Genomic DNA, 27,528 nt, shown 5'->3' with positions numbered 1-27,528 from the left:
GTCGGGATCTACACCTTCTCTGTTCTGCTGGATTACTGACTCCAGACATGATGCTCATCTTTGGACTGATGCTTTTGCTGGAAACGGCTGCATGTGAGTCGACTTTCAGCTCAAACCGATACCGTATCAAACACTTTTATGACTTGATTTTCCAACTTATATGAAGGTCACATTACAGCAGCCTTGGAATCAGTTACCTCGCACTTAATATTTCATCTATTTTTAAAAATGTGTTTTATTGTTTAAAGTCCCCATGTGGTGAAAATCCAGCACTTTTAATATAGCCTTATGAAGGGGCTCATTTGGATATTCATAGAACCGAGTATACTAAATGAGGCAAGGGTGTCGAGTTACATTCAAGATGTTTTAAGGCATGAAGAAATTGTTTTCAAGGAAAAAAAAAAAGTTTAAATATGTCATTTTGGTGATCAAAGATGAGTTTTAAGGGATAAAATGATGCGGGACTTTAAACTTGATATATTCACTCTTGCTATACATAACAATGAAAATGCATGATATTTACATTTGCATATATTCATTTAGCAGATGCTTTTATCCAAATATGAGGAACATATTAAGCAATTTGTCACAGCCATGTTCATAGCATGTACTGTACATTAGAGTAGATGTGGAAAGCAGAAAAAGAGAAATAGGACTGATTTGGTAGTAAGTCTTGGTTTAATGTTTGTGGTGTGGTTAATTATTTGTGGAAGTGGTACAGTACATGTTAATTATTACTTTTAAAATCTATTATGATCTTCTAAACCAAGTATGAAATGTGGTGGACATATTCATAGAGTTCAGAAAAAATACTAAAATTATAGATTTCTCCTGTGATGCATGTATGGTGAATGTTTTAATAGACACATTACATAGTGATAGTGTGAAAATTGTCCTTTTAAAATAGTTTTCTTTATTATCTAAAAAGACTATACAAACACCCAGAGTTGACAAATAAACCTTTGTGTTTTAACATTACGGGTTTCAAAAGGAATTTTAGTTTTCAGTGACCGGTAATAGTAGGTGTGTCTCAAATGACACACTGTCTTAAAAATAACGATTTCAAAAGGGGATTTTTGCAGCGATTCCATTGAAGAAAAATGTTTGGTTTTCCAAAGAACCTTTCAGTGATCAGTTCTAGCATCTGGATGTTTCTAAACATAACATTTATACATTTGACAAATAAAGTGTACAGTATAAGTGCCATTGTTTATTGGCATTGATGGTTATATAAAGATTTTATTTTTTTTATTCGGGTTAATTAAGTGCAAAATCTTTTTGTGTAATTTCAATTTTCACTACAAAACGCCACAGAATTTATTAGAATAATAATAAATAAAAAATTAGAATCACTATTTTTCAAATTTTAATTTATGCTGAAAGAGTCAATAGTGATTATTGCCTTACAGCATGATTTTTGGATAATTTAAATTTCAAACATTGAAAAATTGTGTGTTTTGTTCTTCAGGTGTGGAGGTTAACTGCAGTTTTGATCAGTCTGGTCCCTGTTCCGCTGCTCTCGGAGACAAACTCAGACTGAAGTTGGTGGACGCTAGTAAATATAACCTGAAGATACAAAAGAGAAACTACAACACACAAGATGATCCAGTTTGTAAAATAAAGGATGACACGATGAAGGAATGTGATCTCTTTAATAACAGATATGATAAAGTGTCAGTCAAAAATGGGATTCTGGTAATAAACTCTGTGATCAGAGCAGATTCAGGGAATTACAGATTACAAGTCTTTGCCTCAGACGGCACAGAAACATCTAGAGATCTTCAAGTGATTGTTGAAGGTACAGTAACTCTCATCAGACTCATTACAACCTCATGTTCTCAAAGATCTCACTGTCATGCAAATCAATGCTAATAACACATAAAGAACAGATGAATGATAGAAAGACAGAAACATCTACATATATTCATACAGAAAATCTCAGTAGAATATGTATAATCTGACAGATAGTGTCAACAGAAAACGGCTTGATCAATATGTGTTAACAGCAGATTTTAATTTCTAATAAAACAGTTGTTTAATTCAGTTGCTGTAAAAAAATATATGACCAATAAGTTATGACAACATATGTTTTTAAATTGCTTTAACTCATTAAAATAAGTTAAGCAATTTCAACTTTTATTATAAGATATACAAGATTCAACTCATTTTTTTTAAGTCGGTTTAATGTAATTTAAATAATTTAATAAATGAAATAACTTAATCCTTCAAGTTCATTATACTTAAAAATGTAAGCCAGCAACTTTTTTTTTACAGTGTTGTTATGAATTAATATTTTGCAGCCGTTTTTGTGTTTAACTCTTAATAACCTCGTCCTGTGTTTTCCTTCCATAGGGGAAGATCCTGCAATCATTGCCATCGTTCTGGGATGTCTCGCTGTAGTTCTTATACTTCTGGTCATCGTGGCGTATTACTTTTACAAGAAGAAGAATCAGCTCAAACCCACAAGAAGTCAGTCCGGTTGAGTTCATCAATCTATGAAATGTAGTATCGCAGCGCCGCTGTATTATCGGCTTCATCACTTATTTTATGTCCTCATCTGTACATTTGTTTATATTAAACAATCCGATAAATTAATATATGTACAGTAAATATAATTTATTCACTCTGATGTTGCTCCAATATTTTTCATAGAGTAAATAATGACAGATATTTATATTTATGCATGAAAAACATCTAATATAACATCGTAGAAGTTATTTTAATAGAAAACAGGTGAAAGCAGAAACAGTTTGGGGGGTATTTATTGGTTAGCTTTAAATGACTGATAACAATTCCTGACATTTCCTCATAGTTTAATATTGGTGTTTAGTTTTTTACGATGCTTAATGTGAGTATTTTCTCCGATGTTTCAGATCATGTGAATGAACACGACGCTCAGAAGAGAGAGGAAGAACAGAAGAGACCAGGTAAGATTCACATCGGGAGGCTTTAATGAGGATCAGAGCGACTGAAATACAGATTCAACAAACATCAAAAAAAATATTCACACAAATATGAGAAAAAAATGAGCTTTGACGAGTAAATAACACGCAGTTTTGGGAACTGAACAAAATGCAGAACGGTTTACAGTAGCAATGTGAACATGTAAATCTTGCCCTCATTGTGGTAGGCTAAACAATATGGAAATATCAGCAACGGTCACATTTTATATAAACCTTTTACAGAAAAAATAATAATAATTGAAGGATTTGACAGGTTTTGGAGGTTTATGGGCTTTTTACGCATCATCATCAGTATGATAATGGTCAGACTCTACACCTGTAAGTCACAGTCTGATTTGTGATATTATGAGTTACAGAGCCGAACTGCATGCTTTTAATAAAAACAAAAACTCTAGAGTGAAAGAAAAGTGATAAAAAAGCATCTGTGGCTTTAGTGAAATCGACCAACAGAAGTCTAGCAAGGAAGCCGAAAGCTTCCTTCTGTTTTTCTGTAAATGTTGTAACACCATTTGTCACACAGTCCTGACGTTGAGTCACGGAAATGAGATCCAGCGTGAAGAGCAAAGTCATGATGTGTGAGGATAAACATGCAAATAAAAATAAAGAGAATAAAGAAATATACGAATAAATAAAAAGTACAAATAAATTAAATACAGTATAAATTATTAGAGTATAAAAATGCAAATAAAATAAGTATTAAAAGTAAGTAAAATACACTATACTTGTAGTGAATCATCAGAGTCAGAGAGATCCATTTGCAGCTTACTTTATTGTGCAGAGTAGTCAAACAGCCGAGAGTCAAAACCAGCAGACACAGCAGTGTAGACAGGGCTAAATCGTAATATAAATACCAGGCGGATAACAGTCTGAGTCTGAGAACAAGGCAAAGGTAACGTAGGCGGGCGGCAGACAAGGAGATATCAAACGCAGATCGGGTCACAATCGGATCAGGCAATCACAGGGATAAACGCTTAGTAATGTTCACAGTAGCAAAACAAGACTTCGCACAGAGAAAAAGCCTGATAGATGAGCTACAGCTGGGCATGGTGATCAGAGTCAGAGCTGGGGAAATGTAGTGTGCACAGGGAAGAGTCAATATTTGGGCGAGGGCGCCCTCTGATGGCCAGAGAGGATGGTTACGGAGTCTGGGATTGTGACAGAACCCCCCCCCCCCCCCCTCGCAAGCGACTCCTGGCGCGAGAAGCCTGACGACGTCGGATCTCCCACGTGGTCGGGGAGCAGGTTTGTTGGGATGAGAGTGATGGAAGTCAGTGATTCGACTGGGGTCCAGAATGTCCGTGGCGTTAACCCATGAACGTTCCTCCGGGCCGTATCCCTCCCAATCGACCAGGTACTGAAGGGAGCTGCCCCGACGTCTGGAATCTAAGAGTTCCTGGACTCGATAGACCTCCTCGCCTTCCACCAGAATGTGTTGGGGGTTCTGCTCCTGGGACCTTTCCTCCTCCCTCTCGTTGGGACCATCAGCGGGTTTGAGCAGTGAGACATGGAAGGTGGGAGCAAGACGGTAATGATTAGGCAGGGCAAGAGGGAAAGAGACTGGTGTGATTTGTTGTGTTATTTTGAATGGACCCACATACCTGGGGCTGAGCTTTTTACAGGGGAGGCGCAGGCGTAGGTCTCGGGTGGATAGCCAGACCCACTGGCCCGGGTGGTACTCCGGCCCAGGACGACGTTGTCGGTTAGCTTGTTCCCTCTGACAGCGGATCAAGACACTTCAGGTCAATGTCAGTCTCACGTCAGGGTATCACCTTCAATCATACGGGCAGGCCGAATGCATGAACCAAGAGGTTATCCGATTCCTACTCTCCTACTGCCATCAATATCAGGAGGACTGGAACCGCTATCTGATATGGGCCGAGTACGCCCACAACTCCATCCAGAAACATTCCACCGGCATGACCCCCTTCCAGTGCATCCTGGGGTTTCCTGGCTACTACCCCGTTGAAGGTGGATATGGGCTTGATTCCATGTTTCTTCACTGCGTAGTAGCCAGTCGTTCACGGCTGGGTCGTTCGTGGGTTCTCCTGATGGCAGTAGGAGCGTAGGAATCGGATAACCTCTTGGTTCATGCGTTCGGCCTGCCCGTTTGATTGAAGGTTGATACCCTGACGTGAGACTGACGTTGACCTGAAGGGTCTTGAAGAAGGCTGACCAGACTTGAGATGTGAACTGGGGTCTTCTATCGAGATGATGTCCTCAGGTAGGAATACCTGAATACCTGGTTGCAGAGGTGCTCTGCTGTTTGTAGAGCAGTAGGGAGCTTTGCCAGGGGTATTAGGCAGCAGGCCTTGGAGAACCTGTCTACAACGGGAAGGATGGTGGTGTGACCCTCTGAGAGAGACAGATCGGTGATGAAATCAATGGCTATATGTGACCAAGGGCGTTGTGGAATGGGAAGTGGCTTTAACAGACCGGCAGGTAGTTGACGTGATGATTTCTGGGTATTGCAGATTTGGCAGTGTTGGACGAAGGTAGTGGTATCTCGAGCTAAAGAGGGCCACCAGTAGCGATTTATTTGTATTTGTAGCAGCTGGATGGTGGTCGTGATTCCTGGATGTCCAGAGCTAGGAAGAGCATGAATCTGGTTCCGGAGCATATCGGGGACGTAGACCCGGTTGGGTGGACAGGCAGACAGGATCTCAGACCGAGAGTTGATCTGCTCGATCTCGGTGTCGACGTCCCACTGAATGGGAGCGACGATGAGGTCTGGGGCCAGAATTGTCTTGGGGTCTTGTGGTGTGGGCTCAGGGTCGCATTGACATGATAGAGCATCTGCCTTGGTGTTCTAAGAACATTGACCAGTGAGCTTGTCTGAAGTTTGTCATCGCCCGCACTCTTCCCCTCCTTGGAATGTTCAAAGACCTCACGGAAATGTTGGAGAAATACAGTTCCATCATCTCTCCACACTGCCGTTATCCAATGCAATGCCCTCCCTGTGAGTAACGAACAGACAAAGGCGATCTTACCAGCTTCAGTGGAATACAGCGTTGGTTGTTGCGCAATGAATAGAGAGCATTGGAGAAAGAACCCTTTACATCTGCCAGGATCTCTGTCGAACTTTTCTGGAAGTTCGAGGCGAGGACCCATGGGAGGCGGAATTACTGCAGGACAAACAACAGCGGCGGAGGCTTGCGTGGGCGATTGCTCAGATGACGAAGCTTGAAGACCATGAACAGCTTTGACCAGCTCGTCCGTTAAAGAGGTGAGATGACTCAACTGATGATGATGATGGGCAGCAATTTGATCTGCTTGGGCTGAGTAGGCTGCTGACAAGGTTGCCATAGCTGCTGGATCTGGGGGTGGCGAAGTCTTTCGTTGTGAATCATCAGAGTCAGAGAGATCCATTTGCAGCTTACTTTATTGTGCAGAGTAGTCAAACAGCCGAGAGTCAAAACCAGCAGACACAGCAGTGTAGACAGGGCTAAATCGTAATATAAATACCAGGCGGATAACAGTCCGAGTCTGAGAACAAGGCAAAGGTAACGTAGGCGGGCGGCAGACAAGGAGATATCAAACACAGATCGGGTCACAATCGGATCAGGCAATCACAGGGATAAACGCTTAGTAATGTTCACAGTAGCAAAACAAGACTTTGCACAGAGAAAAAGCCTGATAGATGAGCTACAGCTGGGCATGGTGATCAGAGTCAGAGCTGGGGAAATGTAGTGTGCACAGGGAAGAGTCAATAGTCGTGCGAGGGCGCCCTCTGATGGCCGGAGAGGGAGGTTACGGAGTCTGGGATTGTGACAATACTGTATTTAATTTAATTTTACTATTTATTTAATTTGCATATTTATTTATACTCTTTATTTTATTTGCATACTTATATATAAATATATATAATACATGCAAATAAAATAAAGAATATTAATAAATGTGAATAAATAAATAGTAAAAAAATAAATAAAATACAGTATAAATAAATATGCAATTAAAATAAATAGTATAAACAAATTAAATACAATATAAATAAATAAATAAAGAGTATAAATAAATGCAAACAAAATGAATAGTATAAATAAATGAAGTACAGTATAGATAAGAATGCAAATAAAGATATAAATAAACAAATACAGTAACTTATTTGTCATAGGGATAAAAATATGTTTTATGAAATAAGTTTTAAAATAAGTTCTTGTCACGATCCGAGTGTTGAGCTTGTTTTGTAGAGACTTTTATGTTGAAGTTTATGTTCCTCTTGTGTCTGTGTCCTGTTCCTGTGGCCATGCTTGTAGTTTTGTAGTTTTCCTTGTTAACAAGCTTGTTTGTCCTTGTGTTTCACTTTGTTTGCTGATCTTTGTAGTCCTTGTTTCCCAGTGTTATTTTGTTCCAGCTTTATGTTCATTACTTTTTGTTTATTTCATTAAACTCCCCTTCCTTGATCCGCAGTTGCTACAGATCTGTATATGTTTCATGGTAAATATCCAGGTGACTCTGTCTCTAGTACTTTGCTTACTATCAACATCAATGCAACATAACTCTTGTGTATAATCTCTCTCTGTGTCTGCAGATGTAGAATATGCCACCGTCAACTCTCAGAACAACAAGAACAAGAGGAAGAAGAAGATGAAGGAAGAAGAGGTTCATTATGGAGAAGTGACGTTCACCAGCTCCAGCGTTCAGCGGCCGCGTCAGACGCACGAGGATTGTGTGTATTCTGAGGTTCACACACGCTAGTGTGAAACGACCACGAACCCACAGACTGCGAGTGTGAAAACACAACGGCCCAGTTGCGAGCGGACTATGATGCAATGCTCCGGTTATTGAGTGTCTGATGCAGAAATATAACCGGACAAACCCTTAGTGATGTGAACAAATAATGTGCGAAATAAATAATCATCTGGGCCCGTATTCCTAAAGAATCTTAATGTAAAAAGTAGCTCCTAGTGACAAAATTCTAAGAAAATTCTTAGAAATGTGGGCGTTTACTCTTAAAATTAAAGAAAAAATCCCAGTAAAGAAAAAAGTAATTCAGAAAGCATCTTAACCCTTAAAAGAGGTCTTAAGGTCAAAATTGTTAGGAGTATGGATGAGGACTTTTAAGAGGCTTAAGAGTTTCTTTAGCAGAGGAGAAAATGACAGAACGATGAAGAGGGAGAAGAAATGTGATGCAGACAATAGATGACGACAGTGAGTTAATAAGACGCTATAGATGAGATTGTGCAGTGATCATGTTTGTGACTGATCTTATTAGAGACACGCTAATATCTCCGACACAGCGCAGGAATGCCATAACGCCAGAAATGATCACTACATTAAGATATTTGGCAAATGGGAAAATACAATAAAGCAATAGTGATTTGGGTCTGTGACAACCTTCTGTAAGCAGTGATCACACAAACATTACAGCACTTTCAGAACCTCTTATTGTGTCGCAGTTCATTTAGTTTCCACTGGACATTCCCACCTTGCAGGCTCAAAAAACTGTATTTATGAATATAGCAGGCTTCCCTGGTGCGCACAAGCAGGGGAATGAACCGTTAATAATGTGCGCTATAAGCTCCCACGTCCGCTTCTCGCTCCATGCTGTGACACCCTGCCCGAATTTTCCTTTAAGGACGGCCTAGTGTTCATCCACTAACTCGGCTAACAGTAAACACGGTTCTTCTGACCAGTCAGGCTTTCTCGTCTTTCTTGTTTTTTAATCCATGTTTTCAAAACAAACATTCAAACCACCACTTAAATAGACAGCAATCAGTGTAATTGGAAAGAGTGGAACAATTTTTATCATTCTAAGCCAATCAAATTAACAGCAAGGTAAAAAAAAGGATTTATATACATAAATATAATGTGCGTGTGTGTGTGTGTGTGTGTGTGAGTAAACTCTATACTTAAAATGGCTCTTTTTTTTCCTTCTTGGACAACCAACCAATCACAGTCTTCAAAAGATTGTGTCATACATAGCAACGGGGTCAGCCCCGCCTCCTCACTAAGATGAGAGTTTTTGTCTTTTCCTTACTCAGAGTTGCTCTCAGATCGGTCCCGAATCACTCTTAAGCTAAGACTCCTACGTAAAAGTTTTTAAGCTAAATTAAGAGTTTTCTAAAAGGATTCTTAGATTCTTTAGGAATACGGGCCCAGTTCTTTATACATTGTTTAGTTTTTTTGTCAATGCAATTAAAATACATCTGTTTTTCTGTACTCTTGTTCTGTCTTTTGCTTCACTTTGTCACCAACTAGTGAACAACAAAACATTACAAGAAACAAATAATGGATCCAGTGTCAGTTTTGAAGCGCTGTGTGATTCATGTTTCGTTGAGAGAAACCGAGAGGGTTTACTGACAGCTGAACAGCAAGAGCTGAAGCAGAAGATCATAGTTGTGTTTTAGTGATGTGTCACATTTCACAAGAAACATGAACACGTCAGTTGAAAGGAAATGTTGCAAATGTTGGAAAACTTTGACATGTTCCTTGTGTCTCCATTGAGTAAAATGCTTTAGATATTCTAGACAAACTTCTACTGATAAATTTGACATTGTTAGTGACATCCATTATGATTTTGTTCCCGGACACGTTAATTCAAACTTGGGTAAAAGTTGTTCGATGATGTGCAAATCGTGACAGATGTTTTCTTTAGTAGACGGCAGTGTTGGGCAAGTTACTTTTAAAAAGTAATTAGTTACAGTTACTTCTTCCAAAAAGTAACTAAATTAGTTACTCAGTTACAAATTTTAAAAGTAACTAGTTACTTAAGAAAGTAACTATTGCGTTACTTTCAAGTAAAATTAAATTTTAAATGCTCAAATGTGACCCCACCTCTACCCTGTCCGACTATGCGTTATGATGGGTCGTTCGCAATTCATGAGCGTTAGCCGTTAGTGATGATGGGTCGTTCGCGAATGAGCGTTAGTGATGATGGGTCGACTCGTTCGCGAATGAGCTTTTGATGGGTCGTTCGCGATTCGCGAATGAGCCGACTCTAAGAGCCGGCTCTTTTAGGTGAACGTCGGGAGCTGGCTCGCATATCTGAAGAGCCGACTCTATTTTTTTTTTTTTTTTTTTTTTTTTTTTTTTTTTACAAATTTAGCCTATAGAAATTAAATAATTATGTAATAAAAATTGAAATATTATAGTCAAAGTCATTTAAAGAGCCGTTTGTGAGCCAAAAGAGCCGGCTCTTTTCAGTGAGCTGAGTCAAAAGAGCCGAATGGCCATCACTACTATGCGTGCTTTCGAACACCCGCCCAACTCTACCTCTGATTGGCTTACAATGACATTTTACTCTACCTCAGCCAATCGTCAGCATTTATGCGCTTGTCTCGTGCTCTGCCCACTAACCAAGGAAGAACAGTAAAAAAAAGTATTTGCCTCTCGCTCAGAGATCTAGTTGGTCTGATGAAAAAAAAAACCCAGCTTTATAGTAATGCACCGCATGTTTTGGTAGTAACGGTAACGGCGTTATTAAGATGAGAAGAGTAATCAATTTACTCGTTACTGGAAAAAGTAATGCCGTTAGGCCGTGTGTCCACCAAAGCGTTTTTACTCGCGGCTGGCGTACGTTTTCAATTGTTTTCAATGGGAGTGCCGCGTTTTTTAAACGCCATGAGCGCAACGAGGCGCTGAGCGTGTATTTAACGCTCAAGCGCTGAGCGTTCGGCGCTTTTTACACGCTGAAGCGCTGAGCGCCCGGCGTTTTTACTGGTCGCCGAGAGTTGAAAAATGTTCAACTTTTGGATAAAACGCAGCGCTCATCACTGTCACTTTTCACCAACCGTCCAATCACAGTGGAGGAGGGGCGAGACTAATATCACACCGACCAACTGTCACAACATTCTTTCTGTACAACGACATCAACCAGCAGAGCAAACCGAACAAAATGGATGAAAAATATTTTTTTTAGTATGAAACAAATTACCTGCGAAATCAGTTACAAGTAAACTGTGCTGCGGATATTCTGTATCATAGCAACGGAACGTCTCAACGGAAAAAACGCTGCGCTTCCAAAACGCTCTCATGCGCTCACAGCTAGGCGTTTTCAGCATAGCGTCTAGCGTTTTCAGCCGGCTAAAAACGCTTTGGTGGACACACGGCCTTAGTGTTATTCCATCACTGGGAGACGGTTTGTTCATCTCATCATCGAAGCCAGTTTACTTGCGGTCGATGCTCAGTGATGCTCATATCAGTTATAAAAGCAACACGGGTGAGGAAAACAGCTTATTAACATAATAATGTCTACATGAAAATGTAAGAATGCAGAAGCATTAGCCAATGGAAAGCCCACAGCAGGACAGAAAAGACTCGTGTAAGTTATTTTTGTACTTTGTGCTTGCACTTCTCCTTTTCTCTGAGAAAGTCGCAGTAGTCTTTATATACGCGAGCACAGACGAGTGTTAGCGGCTCTTCTAGCGACCGTGGGACTGATCAACATCTTCTCTCTTCTGCTGGATTATTGGCTCTTCTGGACTCTAGGAATGATGCTCATGTTTGGACTGATGCTGCTGCTGAAAACTCCTGCATGTGAGTCGACTTTCAGATCAAACTCGTCTGATGATGAAGCTCTGACATTAAAACACTGTAATATTACATTGAGAGTTTTCCCAAAAACTGCAGGATCTAGTAATAGAGTTGTTTGTTTTAAGTGTTTAAAGCCTGGTTTCACAGACAGATCTTAGATTAAGATTAGGCCTTAGTTCAGGGCATTTAAGTAACTTTTATAAACGTGCCTTAGAAAAAAAAACTCATTAGCCTACTGGTGTGCATCTGGCACTGACATATTTTAATCTCTCTCTCTCTCTCTCTCTCTCTCTCTCTCTCTCTCTCTCTCTCTCTCTCTCTCTCTCTCTCTCTCTGTTTTCTGGGTTTATTCCTTTTGAATATTGCTTTGGATTAGAGGACAGAGAGTCGGAGTGCTGACTTCTGCAGAGATGGGCTCAAACTCCGATGGTTTGTCCTGTTTGTCTGCTCGGCTTGTGTGCAAGTGCATGCTGGTAGATGCATCAGTGTCCATTGAGAACGTTTTGGTTTCTATTGAAGAGAAATAGGTGCACAAAACATCATGTCTGCTTCTAGAATGAATAAAGCAATGGTTGTCTTTCTGAAAGAAGTTGAAAATGTCAATCATTTAGTGGAGTGTAGTTTGACTATTCAGGATGTTTTTGTTCCCGTATTACCCTTGTTTAACCTTTCGAAAAAGATGATGTTTTCAAACGTAATCCCGTTTATCTCTGATAAAGCGCTTGAGAGTATTTTATCTCGTTATGGAAAATTAGTCGGGCAGATTAAAATGACTCCTCTGGGTTTGAAAACCCGTTAGCTTTCAGACGTCAGGCTGTTATGATACTGAGTGCTGAAATCGCAACACTTGAGGTGTCTGTTAAATTAACGGTGCTTGGAAAAGATTATACGATCTTTATCAGCACTGAGTGTCATGATTCTGCCATCTAGTCCTTGTCGTTCTTTAATTCTTGAGGCAGGATCATGACAGACCCATGTTTTGTGTGCAAGCACATGGCCTTTTGTTTGGGCCATGTGCTTGTGTTGTCTCGTTCTCTTGCCCTGCCCCCTTGTTATCCTCGTTTTGTCATTATTGCTTTACCTGTGTCACCTGTTGTTTTATCATTAGTCTCTCTATTTAATCCCCTTGTGTTTGCTGTCTTGTGCCGGTTCATTGTGAATCCTGTGATACAATACCTGTGTGTATACCTTCCCGTGAGTTAGTGATGGGCAGATCGAGGCTTCGTGAAGCAATGAAACAGTTGAACCAAATGGGCCATATTGTTTCGAGGCTTCGAATCAATCCGACACCCGTCTCCACTGTGACACCTAGTGGTCACTTGCAGGTGTTGATCTGAAACAACCTTGACGAGCCATTAAAAAATGTGTTTTTTTTTTTATTATTGTATTTTTCTAATATGTGAAGCTTGTAACCTATAGGCTCCTCACTGTGCATAATGTTATTTTGGTCCTTTTCAAAATAAAAGAAATCAAGCCACAATGTCTCACTTTTTTAGAGATTTTTATTAAAAAATATGAATTTCTCTGCTGTGGAAAGACTTAGCCTACTTTTTTTTACAGATAATTTCTCCAGCCTTTGAAAAAATCCCCTCACAAGGGACATTTGTTGCTGCTGGCATGCAAATATATTTTTTAGCTAGGACATACAAATGAGGAAAGATTACAGCTCTCTCTTTCCAGTAAGTTAGTGGATCATGAGTTCTGGCCAAATCTATCTATTAATCTAGCTGTTTATATATTTATATCTATGCATCTATTAATGTGTCACTATATGTAGGCTATACTCTGTCTGTCTCTAGCCTATCAGTCAATGTGTTGTGTAAATTTAAATGTAAGCCTAAATAGTCTATAACTAATCAAATCGCACTATATCGCACTATGTCACTATATCACCAAAATCCGCTATCTCAAAATCAAACTCCTCTCACAAAAACGCACGAGGTCAATATGCGTTGATTTCACTTTTATACAGATGTGCGATTGTGTGGTCTGTTGTTCCCGACCGTGTCAATCAAACGCTGATTCGGCAGATCACACCTGATGAAACACTTAGTGAAACATTTCGAGGCTTCGTTTGGCCATAGTCACGTGACATGGGTGTTTTGAATCACGCTTTGGATCAGTGTTTCGAAACATCTGCGCTTCGGGATCTCGCAAAGCTTCGTAACGACTGTTTCGTGTCAGCCATCCCTACCGTGAGTACCTTGTGAAGAACTCTGTCTTGTAAAATCCTGATCTTGTTGCGGTTGTTAGTTATTTGTCTAGTTATCTGTCAAGTCTTAGTCTAGTGTTGTTAGTTTTTGTTTTTGCCCACCAGCCTTGTTTTGCCCCATCGTGGGTTTTGTTTTCCCTGTTTTGTCTGAATAAAACCGTGTAAATTGGATACTGTCTGCGATTGGGTTCATCTCTCCACAAACCCTAACACTGAGTCCCATGAAATGCTTTGTCTGTGGAAAATATGGTCACATTAAAACAGCCTGTCCTCTGGTTAAAGAGGCTCAAAATGCAAGAAATTGAATTGAATCTAATTCAGGGCAGATTTTAAATGTTTCAGAGAATAATGATCCGGCTGAAGTGACTAGTGAAAGCGCAGCGCCCGATCCGAGCGCTGAAAGGTCCACGCTTGCTGAAATCGGAGAACAGTTGTAGTGGCTGTAGTGTTGATATCACCGAGACTGTTGCAGGAATATCTGAGGCTATTGTTGAGATAGAGCAATCCAGAGAACAAGATGGGCCTAAAGTGAGTGATGGTTCGAATGAGACACAGGCATCAAGTAGTAACATGTCTGGCAATGATATTGAAAATAATTGACAGATATTGCAGACACTTCGAACCGGGCTCACGGTGAAACTGGCTTCAAGAGAAGGGAGCCCACGGGAAGCAGCGGTTCGACTAAGGTGTCGCACAGCCCCAAACTCTAGAATATCTGTCAGCGAGCACTCTGTGTCAACGCCTAGGCGGGAGCACACACTCATTTAAGAGGAGCTCACCACATAAGTGGACATGTGCATCTCGGGATTTTCACCAAGATGAAGGCAGCCACCATTCAGTGGGCCAACCTCGCTTGGAAACAGCCTTCCCTCTCTGCTGATTTCCTAACAGACAAGAGCTGGTCTGGGGTCCTAAGGCTTGCGTTCTGTGCACGCATAACCGCAATGAAGCGGACGGACAGAGAAAGCCAGGGCTGGGTCTGCCTCCTCCAGGGCAGCGCTTGCAGGCTCACCACCTGGTCCCAGTTTAAGGGAGAGGTAGGATCCTTGGGCACATATCCAGGCTGGGGTCTCATGCTCGTGAGAGTTAGCCGGCCCGAATTACAGGCACAACTCGTTGACCGAAAGCGAGCAAGTCCCTACCATCTAGTAGAGACTACGCGAGCAGGAGAACTGTTTCTTTAAAAACTGAATTTTTAACTCACTGCCTGCAGTGGCTCTGGGGCGGTCTCTGCAGTGCAGTAGCACCAGAGATAAGGCCCAAGAGGATAAAGAGGGGCGCAAGGCTTTTTTAGATTCCCTTTTTCCTTCAGGAACCTGACGATTAGGACGTGCTTCCCATGCTTCTGCATCATGGTGTGCGTCAAGAAAATAGAGGCAACATTACTTTGAGGGTGGAGGAAAACAGCCTACTCCAAGCCACCTTGCAGGAAAGAGAGCACTGAAATGACCGAATGCTCTCAGGATCTCCTCACAGAGAGAAGACTCACTCACTTCTATTTGGCGTAAGCACAACTTCCTCTTTTTAGGGGGTGCTCGCAGAAGTGATGGTAAATACCACAAATTCCTGCGGTAGCCATCTGAACCTCCGCGTCCAGTTAGGACCGGCCTGGAATCTCTCCAGAGGTTTGAAGGCGGGTGCCATCATGCCCCATCCCTGAAATGTATTCAGGGGAAGTCAGGAAGGCTGTCGAGGGAACTAGGTCTGGAGAAGTCCAAATTAAACATGATTTAATGACTTGTAAATGTAAGTACACATTGATCGCCTAAGACACGAAACGAGCGGTTTGTGTGAGAAAACTAACAGTATTTATATCGTTTTTACCTCTTGTAAACACAGCCACGTCCAAGTGATCTGAGGGCGCCGGCGCTTCGGTCTTCTCCGGAAAGCGGCGGAAGTGATCTCTCTCGCGCGTGTACGTCACTCATTGTTTACACAGAACAGAGATTGTAGGTAAGACGGCTAATTAAAATGGTACTAATTTGCGCTTATCCGGGATGTTTAAACCGTCATAAAAGAAAACAATAAAAAAATTAAAAAATTGTTTGAGTGACGTACACGCGCGAGAGATCACTTCCGGCGCTTTCCGGAAAAGACCGAAGCGCCGGCGCCGTCAGATCACTTGGACGTGGCTGTGTTTACAAGAGGTAAAAACGATATAAATACTGTTCGTTTTCTCACACAAACCGCTCGTTTCGTGTCTTAGGCGATCAATGTGTACTTACATTTACAAGTCATTAAATCATGTTTAATTTGGACTTCTCTGTGCATGCTCTTTGAGGTGGTGACCATAGACCTGCATTATACACTCACCTAAAGGATTATTAGGAACACCTGTTCAATTTCTCATTAATGCAATTATCTAATCAACCAATTACATGGCAGTTGCTTCAATGCATTTAGGGGTGTGGTCCTGGTCAAGACCATCCTGAGCTCCAAACTGAATGTCAGAATGGGAAAGAAAGGTGATTTAAGCAATTTTGAGCGTGGCATGGTTGTTGGTGCCAGACGGGCCGGTCTGAGTATTTCACAATCTGCTCAGTTACTGGGATTTTCACGCACAACCATTTCTAGGGTTTACAAAGAATGGTGTGAAAAGGGAAAAACATCCAGTATGCGGCAGTCCTGTGGGCGAAAATACCTTGTTGATGCTAGAGGTCAGAGGAGAATGGGCCGACTGATTCAAGCTGATAGAAGAGCAACTTTGACTGAAATAACCACTCGTTACAACCGAGGTATGCAGTAGAGCCCTGCGCGGGACTGTTTTCTTTATCCCGCGCCCGCCGAATTTCTGACCATTACCGCCCGCTCCCGCAACGTATGTGTTACACTCCCGCCCGCTCCCGCGATATGCATGTTCACTCCCGCCCACACCCGCAAAACTCTGAGAATTTATTCCCGCACAATAATAGAGATGCATTGATTTTGTGTCTTCTCCCGTCCCGCAGGAAAAAAACACGTATTTGCTATTATTAAAGAGATTCATGGGGTTGTTTGTTTCGTTTCCCTGGCCTGCATGTATTCTGACGCACTGATCAGGAAGATTAGCCTGGCTATCGCTTATACACCGAACGCGAATTTAATTATTTGCGCGAGTAGATTACATACAAAGTCAATGCAAAGACGCGAATAGATGCATCATTCGCGCCGGGCACGACACAAATTGGGTGATGCGTTTGCCGCGAACGTCTTCCGCGCAAGTTGGAAAATTTGAACTCGAGTGAATGTTCAAGCGTCTAACTAGACGCGATAGGCGCGTATTTGACGCTCTCTTCGCGTTCGGTGTGAACACACCAGGCTACCGTGCGGGTTTTTTTAGCCGCCCATTCCCGCCCGCAGCAAAGTTTAAACCGCCCGCTCCCGCGAGATTTGCGTTGGGTCCCGCGGGACCCGGCGGGACTCAATCCCAATGCAGCCCTCTAGTATGCAGCAAAGCATTTGTGAAGCCACAACATGCACAACCTTGAGGCGGATGGGCTACAACAGCAGAAGACCCCACCGGGTACCACTCATCTCCACTACAAACAGGAAAAAGAGGCTACAATTTGCAAGAGTTCACCAAAATTGGACAGTTGAAGACTGGAAAAATGTTGCCTGGTCTGATGAGTCTCGGTTTCTGTTGAGACATTCAGATGTTAGAGTCAGAATTTGGCGTAAACAGAATGAGAACATGGATCCATCATGCCTTGTTACCACTGTGCAGGCTGGTAGTGGTGGTGTAATGGTGTGGGGGATGTTTTCTTGGCACGCTTTAGGCCCCTTAGTGCCAATTGGGCATCATTTAAATGCCACGGCCTACCTGAGCATTGTTTGTGACCATGTCCATCCCTTTATGGCCACCATGTACCCATCCTCTGATGGCTACTTCCAGCAGGATAATGCACCATGTCACAAAGCTTGAATCATTTAAAATTGGTTTCTTGAACATGACAATGAGTTCACTGTACTAAAATGGCCCCCACAGTCACCAGATCTCAACCCAATAGAGCATCTTTGGGATGTGGTGGAACGGGAGCTTCGTGCCCTGGATGTGCATCCCGCAAATCTCCATCAACTGCAAGATGCTATCCTATCAATATGGGCCAACATTTCTAAAGAATGTTTTCAGCACCTTGTTGAATCAATGCCACGTAGAATTAAGGCAGTTCTGAAGGCGAAAGGGGGTCAAACACAGTATTAGTATGGTGTTCCTAATAATCCTTTAAGTGAGTGTATGACTGACAGACAAGAACGGTTTGACCTAAAAATATCAAAATTGAAACTACTGCGGAAACAAAGACACCTACATCTTGGATGCCCTTGAGGTAAGCTAAAACATACCAAAAATTAATTTCAAAGTGAACTATCCCTTTAAAGCATCCCCTTTGTACATGGCCCCTCAGTCTGTGTTAGTAGACCTCGTTCTAGGAGCGGTTCGGCCCAGAGAAACAAAAGGTCTGATCACGGGCTGAGGGTTTGGCGGCAGGCCGGGGTGATCTGTTGTCACACAGGGCGTGCCGCTCTGCCACGGCCCCCTCGGGACTCGATCCTGAATAGGGTTGGGTATCGGTTGGGTTTTATCCGATACCAGTACCTACTCGGTATTTTTTAAACGGTTCCGGTGCTTAAACGGTTCTTGAAACGGTACTTAAGAAAACGAAACCGCACACACTTTATCAAAAAATAATACCAAACTGGACACAATATTAACTTAAATCTTTAAACAATATAAATACAAGTAACATATGGTAATAATAAAACCAATATAAAAAAAAAAAAAAAATTACATTACATTTTAGACATTTACATAATATCAAATAAAACAATATTGTATCAAAGAATGTAATAATACTGGAGATTAATAGAGATTACTAGCAGCCTCACGCAGTGACCGTGAGACTCACGCAATTGACCCTTTTCACACGCTCTCACGCCACACATCCATTTTCTCACGCAGAGAAAAAATCGTGGACAAAAAGGACACTGACACCGACGACAGACAAGACAGAGAAGGTTACTTTAGATATGGAACAAATCCACAGCTGTCAGATTCTGTCAATATTTTTACGAGATTCACACAATAAATAACGTTTTGGCTCTTTGAAATGTGACAGATCGCTGTAGCGCGTCAGCTCAAACGGCACGTGATACAGCAGCCTATACAAATACAAATCCACTGCTTCTTAGCTACGCAGCGTTGAGTGAACCTATGAAAGAGAACATCTCTGGTTACTTGTGTAACTATGTTCTCTCAATAGGGAACGAGACGCTGCCAAGCTCCTCGCACTGCCGACCACCTTCCTTTTTCGGCAGAGAAATCTGAGGAGCAGATGGCGCGCGCGCGCCAACATAATATGACGACGTAAGTGCGTCGATGCGGCGCCCGCGCCATTAGCCAATGAATTGGCTTGATTCTATATGGATTCAGACTATCGGCACACCCAGAGAGCGTTCTGACCCGTAATTTTACACGTGAAATGCAGCCAAACCTTGCGAGCAAGAGCGCGCATGCGAGACAGAAGAGACTGTGTGTGTGCTTGTGTGCCTAATTAAGTCAGGCACCGAAATCAGGCACCGAAATTGTCGTTCTTATTCGGTCTGGTTACTACCGTTTACGTCGGAACCGGTTCCCTATTGGCACCGAGTTTCGGTACCCAACCCTAATCCTGAAGCTAGTGCTGAAGCGGTCTTCATATGGAGAAAGCCAGGCGGCTGCGTCTGCTATGCCCCAGGAGCCTCTGAAAGTTCATTCAGTGGGACCCTTTCTCACTTCTATATAGCATCAGCTGAGCACACTCTCTTCTTGAAGAGACGTGTTGGACCGAGTCCTTCTCCAAACTGAAAAAGAGATACTCACATTAGGGACAGCATTAGGGAACGCTCACAGTTTAGTACTGGGAGAGCAGAACTATTCCCCCCAAACAAACCATCCCTGGCAACCTCTTGTGAATAAGACAAGACAATAAGACAATTAAAATGCTTAGCAATCTTTATGAATAAATACGAATTAGTTGGCAATATGTTTCAGTTCAGATGAGTCTCCTGACCATTCATGAGCACCATGAATTTAGCAGAGAGTCAGAGGACAGCAGCAGCATTAGGGGACGCTCACATGATTTAGGACTAGGAGAGGTGAACTACTCCCCCCCCAAACAGACCATAAAGCAACCTCCTGTGATAAAATAAATAAAGGATTAAGCAGCCAGTAAGCGCATCCAGGGGCAATGTAACTTAGCAGAAGAAAGACAAGTAGGATTTAGCAGATGAGACTTTCTTTTAATTGACTCAACTGAATCGTGACTGTTTACTATGTCTTTTTAGAGCTGTGCCACAGCAGAAATAATTCAGTTTGCACCATGAATTGTTATTTACTATCACTGCAAGCTGCTTGATCTGTGCTGCATAGTGCTAACTCGCTGCATAGTGCTAACTCGCTGCATAGTGCTAAAGCACTGCATGTGCAACGCGAGCAGTTGCCAATGACAACAGATAAGTAACGCACATTGCCAATATGATCGCATAAGCCTAGCAAGAGCATTTAAAGGGCATATTGCAGGTTAGAGGACCCAACGAGTCAATGTATAGAAAAATAATGTAGGAACTAGATTTTCTTTAAAATATTCTTATAAATACGCTACATAAGCTTCTGAAGTCGTTTTTGTGAGAAAATTTTACTTCCGCGTCTGAAAATGGGTGTGGTGGGCGTGACGTAACGGGCGGGAGAGCGGTCGATTCAAACAACAGGAAAACAATGGATCGCAATGACATTTCGGACGCTGAGGAAATACTTACTCGTATGACGGACTACAGCCATACAATTATGAGCCTGCTATGCTGCCAAGAGAGCAGGACAGGCCAGGATTAATGTCAGACAGAACGGTCAGAGACACCATGAGTTGTGGTGTGAGAACCAATGGAGAACAGGACAGGTGTCTTGGTGAGAGATGTGCTTATAGATATACACGTTCGCTAACGATATACACTGTGCTCACAATATTGTACAGATTATTACCATCTTATATCAGGCCAGCAGACATTAGTCTGTTTAGGGTAGATTTATAGCCTACTTTTAAATGTATAAAAACTATACTTGAGTATATTTCTATTGTAAGTTATACTAAAAACATACTCACGTACATTTTTAAAACATATTTTTCATCTGGGTTATAACATAAACAGAAAATTAAAGATTTGAATATTTAATCAACCTAGTAATTTTGTTTTTCAATTACAAGTTGCCTCTATTTAGGGCATGACTACCTATATCACACTATTTGATGCCATTGGTACAGTATTAGACGATCAATATTCTTGCTTCGGCATCCCATGTTGAACTCCATCATATCGCCGGGATGATAATCCTCCGATCTGAAGTGAACGCTACACACGATCTGAAGTGAACGCTACACACGATCTGAAGTGAACCCGCTACACACGATCTGAAGTGAACGCTACACACGATCTGAAGTGAACGCTACACACGATCTGAAGTGAACGCTACACACGATCTGAAGTGAACGCTACACACGATCTGAAGTGAACGCTACACACGATCTGAAGTGAACGCTACACACGATCTGAAGTGAACCCGCTACACACGATCTGAAGTGAACGCTACACACGATCTGAAGTGAACCCGCTACACACGATCTGAAGTGAACCCGCTACACACGATCTGAAGTGAACCCGCTACACACGATCTGAAGTGAACGCTACACACGATCTGAAGTGAACCCGCTACACACGATCTGAAGTGAACCCGCTACACACGATCTGAAGTGAACCCGCTACACACGATCTGAAGTGAACCCGCTACACACGATCTGAAGTGAACCCGCTACACACGATCTGAAGTGAACGCTACACACGATCTGAAGTGAACCCGCTACACACGATCTGAAGTGAACCCGCTACACACGATCTGAAGTGAACCCGCTACACACGATCTGAAGTGAACCCGCTACACACGATCTGAAGTGAACCCGCTACACACGATCTGAAGTGAACCCGCTACACACGATCTGAAGTGAACCCGCTACACACGATCTGAAGTGAACGCTACACACGATCTGAAGTGAACGCTACACACGATCTGAAGTGAACCCGCTACACACGATCTGAAGTGAACCCGCTACACACGATCTGAAGTGAACCCGCTACACACGATCTGAAGTGAACCCGCTACACACGATCTGAAGTGAACGCTACACACGATCTGAAGTGAACGCTACACACGATCTGAAGTGAACGCTACACACGATCTGAAGTGAACCCGCTACACACGATCTGAAGTGAACCCGCTACACACGATCTGAAGTGAACGCTACACACGATCTGAAGTGAACGCTACACACGATCTGAAGTGAACCCGCTACACACGATCTGAAGTGAACGCTACACACGATCTGAAGTGAACGCTACACACGATCTGAAGTGAACGCTACACACGATCTGAAGTGAACCCGCTACACACGATCTGAAGTGAACCCGCTACACACGATCTGAAGTGAACGCTACACACGATCTGAAGTGAACGCTACACACGATCTGAAGTGAACGCTACACACGATCTGAAGTGAACCCGCTACACACGATCTGAAGTGAACCCGCTACACACGATCTGAAGTGAACCCGCTACACACGATCTGAAGTGAACGCTACACACGATCTGAAGTGAACGCTACACACGATCTGAAGTGAACGCTACACACGATCTGAAGTGAACGCTACACACGATCTGAAGTGAACCCGCTACACACGATCTGAAGTGAACGCTACACACGATCTGAAGTGAACCCGCTACACACGATCTGAAGTGAACGCTACACACGATCTGAAGTGAAAGCTACACACGACCGCGTTTCTCGAAGCCGATGCGGAAGAGAAATCCCGTCTCTTCAGCTGCACACACCGCACCAGGCACGAAAGATATACAACACCGTCCTTTTTCTTGTTATGGAAACCTGTGGACTCGATGTCCTGACAGGCCGGAGTTTTTGCAACCTCCACAAACACAATATTTTACCATGAGGATGATAGATTGAAATACAAAAACTACCGAAAACACACTGACTCACGGCCGCTCTCACTGAACACCAGCCTACTCTGCACTGAGCCGAGGCTGAGGCTCCCTAGCGTGACGTAAAATGACGCGATGTTGAAAAAAAAGCCGTTTTTACGAGCAGTCCAAGAAACGCTCACTTTATCTACTAAATTAGTGCCCTTATGTCGTTTTAAAACATTTTAAATCCTGCATTACCTTTTCATATGGTATTTTCATACAAGGTTATATATTAATTTAGATTTTTTTTTTACCTGCAATATGCTCTTTAAATTAAAACGACTAGATAAGCCCAAGCACACGGATAGCATTAGCAACAAGCATGGTGCCCATATCCTAATAGCTTTTAACAATGAGCATTAAAAAGGAGATGATGGAGAGTGAATTCATCGAGTCCTGTTTCAATATTGCAGAGAGCGAGCAGCGAGCAGTTAGGAGCGAACTGAATCTGCTTAAATAGGGCGCCCTGATTTGAGCGTAGTCATTAGCAGCGAGGGGAGATGAACAGCAGATGCGCTGATGCAACTCAGCTGAGCGATCGCTGATGAGACCGTGTAGTCGGCCGATGGCGTTAGCAGCATCTTCACTACTTGGCCTCCCAGAACTGATGCCCAATTTATATAAAAAAATATCATGGCTCTTCCCAGCTTTATACTTTATAACGGGTCCTACTCAACCCGCTCCGAGCGGGACTTGAACCAGAGTCTCTGGCGTGGGATGCAGGCGCGCTGTCAAGTCAAGTCATCTTCATTTATATAGTGCGTTTAACAATATCTCTTTAAACTCTCTCTCTCTCCCTCATTGGAGAGAAAAAAAGGAAAGAAAGTGTAATTTATTTTTATGTAGGCTATTATGTATTTATCATGTTTTTTTGTAAATCTTTTGTACTAGCAAGTTGATTGTAATAATAAAGGTGAACTTAATCCTCTCTCTCACACTTCTCTCTCTCCCTCTCTCTCTCTCTACTCTGTTATTCTCTCTTTTGCCAATATTCTTAGAGTATCTTGGTGTACTCCTCAAAGTTACAATATTAGTTTTTAGAAAATATACACACTTAAAACCTCATGGAAAACTGATCAAAAATGGATCTCAAGGATCCTATAAAATTCTATGAATGTTTGTGTAATATTTTAATTTGTGTGTGTGTGTGTGTGTGTTTTGTTCTTCAGGTGTGGAGTTTAACTGCAGTTTTCATCAGTCTGTTCCCTGTAACGCTGCTCTCGGAGACAAACTCAGACTGAAGTTGGTGGACGCTAGTAAATATAACCTGAAGATACACAAGAGAAACTACGACACACCAGATGATCCAGTTTGTAAAATAAAGGATGACACGATGAAGGAATGTGATCTCTTTAATAACAGATATGATGAAGTGTCAGTCATTAATGGGATTCTGATAATAAACTCTGTGATCAGAGCAGATTCAGGGATTTACAGATTACAAGTCTTTGCCTCAGACGGCACAGACACATCTAGAGATCTCCAAGTGATTGTTGAAGGTACAGTAACTCTCTCATCAGACTCATTACAATCTCATGTTCTCAAAGATCTCACTTATATTCTCTATGAAGGTTTTTATTCCTGTAACACACAGTAAACACACTACACACTCCAGTAATAGTGAGAGTAGTGTGGAAGAATGGCATTCTGTTGTAATCTACAAATCAGTGTAATTTTTTATTTATTTTTATAGTTTTACTATTTTGTATTAGCTTATAATAATAAATAATTTTAATCGAACAATCGAATGTTCTTCCAGCTCTTCAGATCTCATAATTCAGTGGGAAATTAATAAAAATTGTATTCTGTATGACGAAATATTTTGTAAACATGTGAGGATAAATAAATTTTTCTCCAAATATGTGCACCTTTGGACTAAAAGCCCTAACGGACGCTGTTCAGTGAAGCTATATGTGAACACAAATAACCGGAGCAGACATGAGAGAATTCATATGCCTGACGATATTCTATTCAAAATATTTTTTTTAAATTAAATGTCACTGCAACCTCGTTTTATCATAAACAGTGGTCAAATATCGAAGCTGGAGATTGATTGATTGATTGATTGATTGATTGATTGGTTGATTGACTGACAGATTGATGTGTCTGTGTTGTGTTCAGAGAGTCCATCATCTCTAGTGCATGTGCTGGTCTGGTGTTTTCAGATGGTGGTTCTGTTGGGTCTGTTAGGAGGTTTTCACATCTACATGAGACTCACGTCAGGTCAGAGACATTTATCATTATGGTTTTGACATGCAAATATTAAGAGTAAGATAATGATAATGATAAGATGATGATTTTAGGAAAGAAAGAGGAAGATCAAAGCGTGCAAATGAGAGGATTTAGAGAAGGACATGAGGACACAGCAGAAGATGGAAGAGACCAGCAGCAGATCTCATCACATCTATGAGGAATCACTCCAGAATCTACAAGACTTTCACATCCATCCAGCAGTTATTTTACACTCCATTTATTTCACATATCAGCTCTTGGTATCTTACTTTAGTTGGTGGGTTGTTTTACATTTTACATTTGGATGTTTTAACTGTTCTTGATCCGTGTCTCAGTTTTGCTCTCTGTGGTTTTAAACTTCTGCTTGCATTTGCAGTTTTTTAGATGACTTTTAACATGTTTAGCCGCATTCGTGCATTTTTCTTCACAAGATCTTTGTCAAATGATATTGCTAAACACTTTGTTCTTTAAGAATTGTAAATTGATTCTGTGTTCATATTGTTAAGATTAACTTGGTATTGAGTTAAATGAAAATAAAATGATTTGAAGTTAAACTGTTTTTGCAATCAAAAGACTCAAGTTCAGTTGATTTAAAAAAAAAAGTTCATTAAATATATGCAGTCAATTTTAATTTGATTTTAGAAAGCACAAATTAATCTATGGAGCCGTGTACATGGCATGCGATGATGTCATGTAATTGAAAAATAGTAATTGACCCTTTCGTTCCCTTGATTTGCTATGGCTGCGTTCCAGTCCACTTTTAGACACGTACTTGCGAACTTCCCTAAGCACTTCCCCTCGGGGGAATCCCTGCCGCCATTTTGAAGTGCGTTCCACTTCGTGAAGTGGACGAGGGAAGTTTATATGGACAGACACTTGTTCCCTCGATTTTGACCGAGGGAGCGAGTCTACTTCATATGTACACTTCAGGCAGCTCCATATACCACTATGCAACACGATTGTGACGTCACCGCAGATCTCGTCTTATCACCACCACCACAAACAACTCTGATATATTATATATATTTTTTATTTAAAACAACCCAAACACATATATATTTGGATGCTGCATTAAACAAATTCTTAAATGAAAAAAAAAATGTAAATAATAAATCAGCTCCATGGCTGATTCCAAGTGATCAAGGGCTTAGGACGTTCCAATTCAGCCAATTGCAGTTTCCGCCAGTAGTGGGCACTCGTGCAACGTAAGCAATGACGTACATCCGCGTGAACAAGACGGAGGGAAGTTAGCGAGTGAAGGGCATGACAATTTTGGACTGGAACGCTGCCCTCGTGAGCATCCCTATGCCCTACTCCCTTCGAAGAGCAGAGCCATTGAAGTGGGGACTTTGGAGTGAGCACGGCACTAGTCACCGAAGACAAATTTGTAGAAAGGCTGAACGCGAATGGAAACGGGACCAGCTACATGTCTCATTGCAAATGTTCAAAGACTCTCTTACTTTATACCAGAATGCTTCTAAGTCTACGAAAGCTGCTTATTTTTCCAATTTAATTGAATCCAATCACTCTAATCCAAAGGTTTTGTTTTCAGTCATCCAGTCTCTTGTAAATCCATCTGTTAAAGGGATACTCCACTTTTTTTGGAAATAGGCTCATTTTACAACTCCCCCAGAGTTAAACTGTTGAGTTTTACCGTTTTTGAATCCATTCAGCCGATCTCCGGTTCTGGCGGTACCACTTTTAGCATAGCTTAGCATACATCATTGAAGTGGACAAGACCATTAGCATTTCTCATTAAAAAATGACCAAAGTGTTTCGATATTTTTCCTATTTAAAACTTGACTCTTCTGTAGTTACATCGTGCACTAAGACCGACGGAAAGTGTAAAGTTGCGATTTTCTAGGCTGATATGGCTAGGAACTATACTCTCATTCCTGCGTAATAATCAAGAAACTTTACTGCCGTACCATGAGTGCAGCAGGCGCAGGCACTTAGTCCCGGTCACGTTGGAAGTTACCGAGCTGGGGACTATTTTCAGGCGCTGCGTCATATCATTACGCCTGCTTTCACTTCAATGATGTATGCTAAGCTATGCTAAAAGTGGTACCGCCAGAACCGGAGATCGGCTGAATGGATTCAAAAACGGTAAAACTCAACAGTTTAACTCTGGGGGAGTTGTAAAATGAGCCTATTTCCAAAAAAAGTGGAGTATCCCTTTAACACACTGTCTGTTGCCTCAGATGCTGTAGTCTATGTGAAGACTTCCAAAGATTTTTTTATTAACAAAATCACTAAATTAAGACTATGGGCCCTATCTTGCACCCGGCGCAAATGACTATGTACACTGACGCATGTATCATTCCTATTTTGCACCCACGCAAAGCGGGCTTTTCCTTCCACCGACGCAGGTCGGCAAACTAGGAAATGAACTTGCGCTCCCTGGGCGGGTCGGCGCAAAAAGGAGGTGTGTTTCGGCGCAAACAATAGGCTTGTTTGAGATGCGCCTTGCCTCGCCTGAAATGTAGTCGAGAGTAGGCGGCTGCAGTGAGGGGAGGAGTGAAGAAAGCGCAGGCAAGCCGGACAGATCTCTAAAGATCAAAGACTGATATCGCGGGATTCACGGCCGTGCACGGTGTTGCTAATAA

At 41.9% G+C, this 27,528-nt stretch overlaps 1 protein-coding gene across 5 annotated transcripts; it reads left to right on the top strand.

Annotated features, from left to right (window-relative positions):
* Window positions 1-25,234, top strand: si:zfos-741a10.3 (uncharacterized protein LOC796591 homolog). Of its 5 annotated transcripts, none has more exons than XM_056244247.1 (5): window positions 1-93; window positions 1,469-1,798; window positions 2,353-2,469; window positions 2,874-2,927; window positions 7,495-7,751. In XM_056244247.1, the coding sequence occupies exons 1-5, from the start codon at window positions 48-50 to the stop codon at window positions 7,659-7,661; spliced, it is 714 nt and encodes a 237-aa protein (XP_056100222.1). In that variant the 5' UTR covers window positions 1-47; the 3' UTR covers window positions 7,662-7,751. The 5 variants fall into 5 exon arrangements, with proteins under 5 accessions (XP_056100222.1, XP_056100221.1, XP_056100223.1 ...); XM_056244246.1 differs by having other exon boundaries at window positions 2,868-2,927; XM_056244248.1 differs by lacking the exons at window positions 2,353-2,469; window positions 2,874-2,927; window positions 7,495-7,751 and adding exons at window positions 24,787-24,913; window positions 24,994-25,234 and having other exon boundaries at window positions 1,469-1,791.
* Window positions 25,235-27,528: the final 2,294 nt, after the last annotated feature.

This window comes from Rhinichthys klamathensis, unplaced genomic scaffold, assembly GCF_029890125.1.
Source record: "Rhinichthys klamathensis goyatoka isolate OS25496 unplaced genomic scaffold, OSU_Roscu_1.1 h1tg000947l_1, whole genome shotgun sequence".
Classification (NCBI taxonomy): Eukaryota; Metazoa; Chordata; class Actinopteri; order Cypriniformes; family Leuciscidae; genus Rhinichthys; species Rhinichthys klamathensis.
This window is presented reverse-complemented; position numbering and strand designations above follow the sequence as displayed.

Coding starts and splice junctions, on each gene's coding strand:
- si:zfos-741a10.3 (XM_056244245.1), top strand. CDS start 48: ATGATGCTCATCTTTGGACTGATGCTTTTGCTGGAAACGGCTGCAT. Junction 94..1,468: donor TTTGCTGGAAACGGCTGCAT/GTGAGTCGACTT, acceptor TTTGTTCTTCAG/GTGTGGAGGTTAACTGCAGT. Junction 1,799..23,859: donor TCTTCAAGTGATTGTTGAAG/GTACAGTAACTC, acceptor TTTGTTCTTCAG/GTGTGGAGTTTAACTGCAGT.